General features: G+C 39.9%; 1 protein-coding gene across 1 annotated transcript; it reads right to left on the bottom strand.

Moving 5' to 3' along the window:
- Positions 1–325: 325 nt before the first annotated feature.
- On the bottom strand, positions 326–8,323 carry LOC146462251 (tRNA (guanine(26)-N(2))-dimethyltransferase-like). The gene is made up of 8 exons (XM_085085806.1): positions 7,928–8,323; positions 6,392–6,593; positions 5,118–5,349; positions 4,611–4,815; positions 3,378–3,587; positions 2,419–2,610; positions 1,338–1,542; positions 326–717 (listed from the first exon to the last, which is right to left on the bottom strand). The coding sequence occupies exons 1-8, from the start codon at positions 8,220–8,222 to the stop codon at positions 465–467; spliced, it is 1,794 nt and encodes a 597-aa protein (XP_084941932.1). The 5' UTR covers positions 8,223–8,323; the 3' UTR covers positions 326–464.
- Positions 8,324–10,205: the final 1,882 nt, after the last annotated feature.

Here is a 10,205-nt window from a genome sequence, read left to right as displayed (position 1 = left end):
TCGTTGACTTGACTCGTCTAATGCTGACGAGTATATTAATTTTGTACGTTACTGTTTTCGAAAACCTTCGTTCTTGCGTCTAGGGACGAGAACAATGGAATATCACCTTTGGGGAGGGAACGTTTTTGGGTTTGGTGTTCGGTAAGTGTGGACGGGTCTCTTAAAGTACTGATGAGAAATAAAGAACGTCGAGGATCAAATTTAACTGCGTGAGCACCTGTTGGCAACAAGTACCCTTCCCATTTCGTTGCTTGCGCGAGAACGGCGATACAAAACTAAAAAAAATGTTTAGCGCACAACTGTTGAGGTTTCTTGACTTGGGAGTTTCCACAATGAAATACGCCATCTGTTACTGCGGATGTCACGCGTTTAGTAGTGGGCGTAAATGCGATATTTAAGGATGCACAAATTGAATGTGAATACATTGAAATACTTCAAATAACATCCATTTGATACACGTGTGACTACTCCATGTCTTCATCTTTGCTATCTACCTCCGCAATGCATTCATTGTCATCATCACGCGATTTACTTTTTCCAATGTTCAGATTAACATCATGCGAATATTTACATTCATCCCCGTACTCACACTTGCCAGTTCTGAATCTCTTGCAAGGAAATTGTTTGTAATAATCTTTGTCTTCTTCCACAGTCCTTCGCCCTTGTAAACGCTGTCTTTTCTCCTCGATTGTCTCACTGTCTTTCTTCCGTTTTGCTCTATAATTCAAAAAGTTACATATTAATGACATATATTAAAACGGTTTCACGGCCTTGAAAAATCTAACTGGCTATCGGTCGACTCTCTTTCGTGTTTTATTGACTATAGTAAATTGTCACTGTGGCCAATCACAACAGACGCCAACAATACAACGTGTCAACCGAAACTCGTGGTAAAGAAATATATGAACCACTCCCATGTGCGTTGTTTTGTGTAAAGCATGAATTACTTTGGACATTCAACTGAACACTCCCTCATACCGTCGGGAATATGACCATCAACAAAACAGATAGGAAATTGGGGTGCTAAAGACTTTTTAATTCAATAATGAACAAGCCACTCGCTGCGTCATACAAGTAAGATTTCCACCCCTAACGTTTGCAGCAAGTAAGTATTTTGATGAAAACAAGTCATTCAAACTAAAAACAGTGCTAAGCTCCTTCTCTAGAAAATTGGGGAGATGAAATGGAACATTAGACAATCGAATTTGCGAAACAGTAAGGGAAGTTCACCAAATGATCGTGGGGGAGGGGGGGGGGGATTTTTGTGCTTGAAATTAACTCATAACCAGTCCACGATCCAGGAGGTGAATTGCTCATTACGATACAGTACACTGCACCTTGGTTTAGGTCCCCAGTTTGCTTCAGGGTTTGCTTGATATCTAAGAAGTTTCTTCTGTCTTGATGCTGGGTTTGCCCCAGGTTTCACATCAAATGACACCTGTATGGCGGGCGCCTTACTAAGGATGGCAGCCCCTGGAGAACTGGCTTTTTTCCTTTTCACTGGGTGAAGCTTTTCCCAGCATCTCATGATGTCCCACACAACTGTATGCGGTGAAATGGATACAAAAAATTAAAAGCAAATTTGCACAATCAAGTTCAATTATCATTTAACTGCCTTGATAACTCTGTTGTTTGACAATCAGTTTATTCTGAATCTGCAAACCCGTTGTTCTGTAATAAGGAAATGATTCACGCTGCTGGTTGTGTATCTATCGAGGTTTTGATGCACTTTGGACGTTTGGAGAGTACTCACGAAGCTTTTAAGAATGAGACCAAAAATCTGGAATTTCCTATGCCCAGGTATCCAAAACTTATCAAGATTTTATTAAACATCCATAACTATCCCAGAATCACCCAGATTACCATGGAACTATATGTAAATCACCTTAGCAACCTCTTAGGAAAATATTCTAAATATTACTTAAACAGTTGATACAATCTACTGTTGGTGATGTAATCTTCTTTTCCTCTCTTTTTATTTCATGTGTACAGCCCCCTGCATTGATTAGGTCTTTTCTAGTGTGAGTAGAAACAGTCTTGTGTCTTGTCTTTGCAAAAAAGTAAGGAATCAATGGATTTCTCAGACACAAAACTTAGTATACACCAGGGGCGGGTGTTCGAAAGCCGATTAACGCTAATCTACGATTAAAAGTTAATCGAGGCTTTCATCTCGCTCTTTAAAAGTGATTTGAAAGCCTAATTTCAAGCTAAAGGTCAAGAAAAGTCTAAGCCAAAACTATTTTTGAACAATCTTTATTGATTAGTTATTTGATCAGTTAATTAAACTTGAATCAAAGTCCCCGTTAATCCAGGATTAGCTTAATCGGGCTTCACATAACTCGGCCCAGAAAACTAACTTCATTTAAGACATAATTATTGAGTACTCGTAAACTCATATGAGTAAAGAAGTTCACATACTGTTGTGAGGAGCATCTGTTTTGAGTGCAGTTCTGCAGGCATGTGAGCTGGATGCTCTATAACCAGCTTCTATAACAGCAGATCTTATCTGTACTAGAGAAGGTGTACTACAGTGAAGAACTCCACACAGGTGATCTACAGTGTAGTACAGAGGACAGTCTGGTAACTCCTCTTCAATAACACTCAGTAATCCTGGAAGACAAAGAAGCACAAGGCCAGCCCATAAGAGGTTTTGACAGTCCTCTCAATGCCCTTCAATACCACATCTACATGACTATGCACTAAATCCCAGTCCTGATATTCATAATATCACAATTGGAATAAAAGTTATATCTTAGATCACTATTGTTTATCTTTAAAAATGAACATTTGACTTTTGCAAAAGCTTGTTTCAGAATCCTTGAAGGCCACAAAAAATTATAGATGTGAAAGAAGTTTAAGAACGTACTTCAAAATTATCATAAAAGGTTAATACAAATGTTATCATCTAAATGTGCAGTTCCATGGGGTCCATGGGAATGTTCTGGAACATCATTACAAATCTAAACAATCTTTAGCCCTTTTTCCATGGAGGGAGGATGAATCAGCTTGTCAGGTTATCATTATAGCCAATCTAAATATAACCTGCAATAACATGCAAATTTCTATCCCACCTAACCCATGTAATGTCAGAGTCACCAAATCATGTCACAGATAAGATAACGTCAGCCAGATAAAACTTCTTCAGGATCCAAGTCCAAGCCATTTCATGGTTTTACTGTATGTTAGCTGTAAGCAGCTTTTAAGTTTAACTCATTACCTTACTACATTGGCATGAATGAAAAAACATGCTCAAGAACACTTGACAACACAAAACAGATTCAAGCATACACGTCAGAGGCATGATAACATGAATCTCAGGCAATTCATGGTTTTGTAACTCTTTGAACTCACTTACAATCATGCTACATGATACTCACCAATAATCCTGTCCGAGGTTTTGAACAGCCCAGGTTGCTCTTTGACACTCTTGAGTAATTTGTTTACAAATTCAGCATCGTGGATGGGTTCTTTCCATATTGGGCCACCTAGATGAAACTTGCTACTGCACTGGTCACATGTGGGGCCTACAGGAGGACCCAGGGCAGGAGGGTACTTCCTAGTGCGACCTTCTTCAATACGACGACCCACTGGTAATAAATATAACAAAAGTTATACAAGATTATCCATCACTGCTACTAAGTTTATTCCTTCAGACACAACTGCTGCAAAAGCTGTATTGCAATTAAATTATTTATGATGCTCCAGCTTGACAGACCCACAGGGCCCACCCAATGCCAGAACAAGCCTATGGTAAAAGACCAACTGGACACCCCATCAGGTCTACTTGGAAATGTGTAAGAGAGACCTCAAGCCAGTAAGACACCAGCCTGCCTAGACAGCTGGGAACAGCTGGCCAACAACCCCAGCAGCTGGAGGTAGCAGCAGCAGCAGCAGGTAGGAGCTTCACATGGGCCTCTAGGAGAGTGTGGAGAAAATGAGACAGCTAGCAGGGGAGAAGCAAGCAGGCAGCAAGGGCAGCCATGGGGTGGATCTGCCTAGCATGGCCTGATACACACTATATTTGCAACAGATGTACCAGGGACAGTTGCTCCTGTTTGAGCCTCCACAGCCCAGGTAGACACTTTAAGGGTACCCTCCCTCGTCCTCTCCTTTCCAAAAACATTGTTGTAATCTTCACCTTGTTTTACATTTACATGTACATAAAATTAAGTACATATTTCAACATGTATATGTCAGTTTACATACATGCCAATAATTTAAATTATCTGTCAGAGTTTTCATACAATGAAGGTCTAACCTTGTGCAAGCAGTTCGTAATGTACGCACACACAAGTGAATGGGTTTTCCCTGAAGTGTATGCAGAAGTGCACATGCTCAAAATGGAAGTTGTACCAAACTTTTCAAAACATAAATTTCCCAAAATTTAGCCATATGACCTATGCTCAATTTCTGATATTTTAAATATACATCAACATCGATCTTCAGACAATATTTTTTCAAAATCTGTAAGAGAGATTTTAAGATATTTTCAAAATTCCCATTTTTGAAGTTTTTTTTGTTTCCAATTGCAAACTGGCTAGCCTGGCTGGGTATTTCTAACAAATGTAAAGCATCCTTAGTCTTCCATCTAACCTAAGATTGCCACTTACTTGGCTGAAGATGAAAAGTTCCACATCCAACACACAAGAAGACTAAACAGTGTTTGCTGGCCGACCGTTTCACTTCTGAGGGACTTGTAAAAACTTGCACAAAAATACGAACATAGAAGTCAACACTGATGCTCAAAAGAGGCTTGATGTAACGCTTGTATCTATTAGCATGAGACTCCAGAGAAAACAGTAACAAACGCAGAGCCTGTGAAATGAAATGGAAAGGACTATCAAAACTAAGATACCCTGATACTTTTAAATGTTCAGTTTTTACATAAATTTGACACCTCCCACCTTGAAGATCTATCAGTTTTTACCTAATATTTTTAGCCTCTTGTGCAGGTTCTATTTTCTTCCTTCCCTCTCTCCCTCCCACAAACCTCCATTTCTAACCCAACCGGCTGCTAAAAAAGTAAATTTAACCTCTGCACACACAGATTAATGTTATTTAAGGCGTTATAAGATTATGACAAAACCAAAGTGAACAATACACAAACCTACACTAACCATTTCATGACAAAATTTTGCTTTTAAAGACATGCTACCATATTTTCCAAAGCAAGCTTCACTGTGGTTCCCACACAGAACTCCCATGTCAGTGCATGTCACTAAAAGAATTCCACCATCAGATACTGCCTGCACAGCACTGTCCAGAAATGTCGATGCTGATCCATATGGATCGAGGTCAATTGCATCAAAACGGCTTGATAGAGGGTGACGATGTTTGTACATTAATAACCTGCAAGCGAATGACAATAGGTGAGCAGCAAGTACATGTATTACATAAATGCGTGAGACTATTAAATAATTTCACATGATTTTCAATGCTAAATATTGCTAAGATTGGATCTTTAATGGACACAACTTCAACAGGCTACATCTTTTTGGCTTGACATCTTCAACCTGTACTCTGATAGCAGTAATATTCAAGATTTATATTTTGAAACTTCTTTAGAAACTCTGATTTTTTAAACCATTCAAATATTATTATTAATCATCTTATCAGAGAATGTAGAAAAATAACTGATAGTAAAAAAGTGATCCATTTGATTAAAAGAGTAATGGTTGTCATTATGCACTCTAGGGAGAAAGATCCTCGCACAGCAGTAATTATTACTGTAACAGCCACCATGGATGTATGTATACTCAGAGCATGTTCATATCAATTCATTGCCACACATAAACAGCTAGCCTCTGCCCTCATCTTTAAGTTGACTGTTGTTTGCATAGCCCGGTAATAGGCCAGTGGTTGGTGTGTTGGGAGCGTGATTAAAATATTTTTTTATCAGGATTTAATATTCGCTGCAATCCAAAGTTAGAGAACATTGTTTTGTTTTTGAGCTGCCAGGACGAACGTTTCCAGCACTCTTACCATTGAGACCCATCATCCCTCGCGGAAAGGGAGAACACGATCGTGCCCTTGTGAAAATGGCATTGCCATGTTTCTTTTTCTGCTCTTGTATAACTCATGTGTTTAGGACGGTGTCAACGAGCATGGCTAGCAACAACATAAGTATAATTTAACATTGTGAAGTTTAATTTCTTTTTCCTCATGTTTTATTAATTTTTGTATCGTTGCAAAAACGTTTTGTAATTTTATCACATAGGTTTTACCTTGTTGCTTGATGAAGATGAGAGTTGAAACATGAGTCATGCATGTGTGTTGTATTGGGATCGATGCCACTACAGTTAGCCTATAATAACAATCTCATGTTCAGTTCAATTTTCATCCTAAAACACACTCACTGTTTTCTGATACAACTAACAAAATATGGGCTCACCCAGCATCATCTTTGCTTGGCTTCACAACATGCTGTACTTTGTTGTGTTGAATGTTTCTCTGTATCATTCTGTACGCATCTGCACTGATATCATTTGCAGTTATGCTATTCACACCTGGGACTTCCAAAGCATATCGAATGGAGCGGAGACCAGATGCTGCTAAACCTTCTAGAATGGTGATTCTACTGTCACTTCCTTGATCTTAAGCATGAAATATAATGACAAGAAGACATCAAATGTGGATGTTAACTAATGATATTTTAAGTAAAAGAGAGGACTTTCCTCCTTCCCAGCTGCAGAAGACGTATGTGAAATAAACAGTCACATATTCATGTAACATGACTTAATTTTTGAAGGGAGAACAAACTTGGATATTTGACCAAGAAAAAAAAAAACACTGAATCTTATGCAAGCCTGATGAAAACAAGTATAACTGTTGTATGGTCACAAAGATCCTTGTAAACAGACCATGCTTCCTTCAGGCATCACATAAATCTGGCCACTCACTTAAGATTTTAAACTTAACCGATCATTTGCTTTTTATAGGTGAGGAGAGGCCTGTGCAATTTTGTCCATTCAAGGCAAATTTCTTTCACCCCCCCCCCCCCCACCCACCTCATAAGAAATGAACAATCCCTAACACATTGGCAACTGTAAGCGAAACCATCTAAAACAATGGTGAACAGACCATTGGCTAAATGACTTGTACAGAAAAAGCTCTCAATAACCAGACCATTTTTGGGAGTGCACTCAAGTCCAGATGGTCGAGGTTTGAAGTTGTATTGATGGTTACAAATCACTTCAATATCAAATAACTGAATCCGGATTACATCCGTTTTTCAACACTGTAGGGATACATTTGCAGGAAACATCGCCTACCACACTCAACACATACCAAGTCTTTATTATGCACCTATCAATGTTAAGCCCGAGGGGGGGGACCCCGGGCATATGTGGGGCATTTGACCTCTTTTGCCTTCCCCACCCTTTGGAGTTTGACTTAGAATCAGGGCCCCAGGGTGGGGACGTTTGCTTTTTTTTGCAAGGAGGACTGGTAGCTAGTCACGTCTGTGCCGGCCATCTTGGAATTCACTAGAGTGCTGGCTGGAAAGCACGGCTGTTTTTGAGGTAAGCACTCGTTTCTGTAAACAAAAACACTGCTTCTCACTACTGGTTGTTAATATGAATTGATGGATCACCTTACTCTGTGGGGATTGTATTTGATTTTTTCACGTGAAATGCTAGATTTGTTGATTATTTTCCTCGGATTACACAAAGCATTAAAGGAGTTTAAAATATAAAAAAAAGCTTGGCAATTTATATCAATTATTTGTAAAATATACACAACAACTACTATGAACTTTAGGGATATTACTTCCCTAAGGTGGGGATAATTGATCTTATTTGACCCAGTTTTGGGGCCCCACGGTGGGGACTTTGACCAAAAAATCTTCTGAAAAGTCAAATGCCCCACATATGCCCGGGGTCCCCCCCCTCGGGCTTAACATTGATAGGTGCATTATATATAAGCTTACCACTGGTTTCTTCATTCTGTACTCCGCTTTCATAAGTTTCTTGATTCGAACTATCTTCAGCTTGCTCACCCTCATTGACGGAAATCTTTCCTGATTTAGTTATTTTCTTGTCAGAGGAAAACTCCTGTGAGAATAACTTTAACACTGCTGTACTCAAATCTCGGTTAAATTCTTGCACGGGATTGTAAAACACTGAATTTGAATCAGGAAAACAGATCTCCGCTTTTCCTTCAGTCACTTTGACGCCATTTTCCAACTCGGTAGAAGACAATTCGAAATCTTCAATTTCTTCCATTACGATTTTTAGCGCCTTGTAAATTATAATAAATATTCTACAAAATTAAAAAGTGCTTTCACACGGCGTGCTACATGTGCATGTTCGTCCGCCATATTGGATTCGATACTTTGAGCCTGCAATCATTCAGGGTACAGTTCGGAACAGTTCTTCATGTAGTTCTTCATATAATATTCGATAATATGTCACTTCTCTTAATGAGTCTCGTGTTTTCTTTGTTGGCATAAATGCCTGAGGTATTTTAAAACTGAGCCGACTTTTGAGTACGATTAAAAAGAAAATTGATTCAATCAGATCAGATCACACCTACAGAAAACACACAAGTCCCCAGGACGCTGGAATCATTTTCGATAGCAATTTGGAAAAGGGCGTTTTCTAGAGTTTTATTTGTGGAGATGGCACAACAGTCTGTGGCATTCTCAGAACCAGAATTCTTTTCCTGCACACTTATAAAGGCTTGACATGCCTTGCAGTTTCAGCTGCTGAACTGTGACGCATAAATAAATGAACGAAAAAACGAAATAAACTCTTTCACACGAATTTCCCCAAACAAACAAACAAACAAACCAGCCCATCTGGGCTGCACCTAGCCTCCTACGCAGACGTTCTTAGGGGTTCGTCACACGTTCCTGGGAGGCTAGGCTGCACCCTGCTAGCAGAGCCTTTCTTTTGCTTGCTCGATTTTTGGCGTTCGCGAAACCATTTCTCTGCTCAGTAAAGAAAAAGACAAAAGGAGGCTCTGTTCGCAGGGTGGGTATACAGTAACTGGGTACTGTAAAAATACCACCCCCCACCCCCCCCCCAAAAAAAAAAACCAATATTTGCAACCGGCAATAATCTCAAACTATCTTTTAGATGAAATAAATGTGATGGTATATTTCCAGCCTGATGAATGAATGAGACTGTTGTATTATTCTAGAAAGTGACACAGGCATACTCGGAAAAAAGAAATCCGAGTGCTCCTATCAGGATGAACCTAGTGTGTGGAATTTCCGCCAGGCTAATAGTTCTTACGCAATTCAAGCAGAAAGCGCAGAAAGCAGAAAGAAAGCAGCAGAAATCAGAAAGGCAATATGTATACTGTTCTTAAAATTGCATTTTTCCCTCCCCCCCCCCCCCCCCCTCTCCCCCCGTCACGTTTATACCCGAGTTACCCACCTGGGAGCCGGGTCTTTGGGTAGATCAGAATCAGCAATGTTGAATAAAACGTAAAATCAAATGCAAGGCTGATCGGACAGCTAAAATAATTTTATTGCCCAATATTTCGGTTAGACAAGCTTCAGGGGCTGCTTCTGGCATTCATCACGAGGCAATTGATGTTACCAGCAGTCAAAGCAGAAACCGGTCCAGGCGAAAGGTAGCATCTGAGTTATTGTAGTAACAAACGTGGCACATCTTCATTACATGGCACGGTAATAAGTGTTGACTTAATAGCCAAAAACAGAAAAAAATAGCAACGGCTTTCACAGAGCTCTTCGAGTGACGACCTGATTCCCTTAACAATGTCAACAATCCATCGAAGGAGCAATCGTTTTCGGGAAAACGGCAATAAACATTGTAAGAATGAAATAAGGCAAAAGGAGTCTAAGACTAGCGGTACCTCCAAGACTACAGGGCTTAGTTGCTCGAAGCATGGTTAGCGATAACCATTGGTTAAGAGGTATTAAAACCTATAGGTTGTCATGGTATTTAACCCGGGTTAGCGCTAAACATGCTTCGAGCAACTGGGCCCAGGTCGTTTGACCACGAGTCATCCTTCTGTCTGTTATATCGTTTCAGCCCGTGCACATGCTCAAACCTCAAAACGTACCACATGGAAGACAAAATGGCTACATTGTAATATAAGTCAGTAAGGTGGAACTAAGGTGCCAGCGAAAGGGATCTCTTTCATACGGTCTAGGGGCCGACTTTTCTCTCCCTCACTGTCTTCTCAGGGACAAGACAACGGAAAGCATCACGGAACCATCTGCAGCTGGCATAAGC

This window comes from Pavona decussata, unplaced genomic scaffold (genome assembly GCF_977016875.1).
Source record: "Pavona decussata unplaced genomic scaffold, jaPavDecu1.1 SCAFFOLD_190, whole genome shotgun sequence".
NCBI lineage: Eukaryota > Metazoa > Cnidaria > Anthozoa > Scleractinia > Agariciidae > Pavona > Pavona decussata.
This window is presented reverse-complemented; position numbering and strand designations above follow the sequence as displayed.

Bases quoted from the DNA above. Each gene is read 5' to 3' on its own strand.
- LOC146462251 (XM_085085806.1), bottom strand. From the start codon at position 8,222: ATGGAAGAAATTGAAGATTTCGAATTGTCTTCTACCGAGTTGGAAAAT. The intron at 5,350-6,391 runs GTGAGCCCATAT...ATTCGCTTGCAG, and splicing joins CCAAGCAAAGATGATGCTGG to GTTATTAATGTACAAACATC. The intron at 718-1,337 runs GTGCAGTGTACT...TTTGAATTATAG, and splicing joins AACTGGGGACCTAAACCAAG to AGCAAAACGGAAGAAAGACA.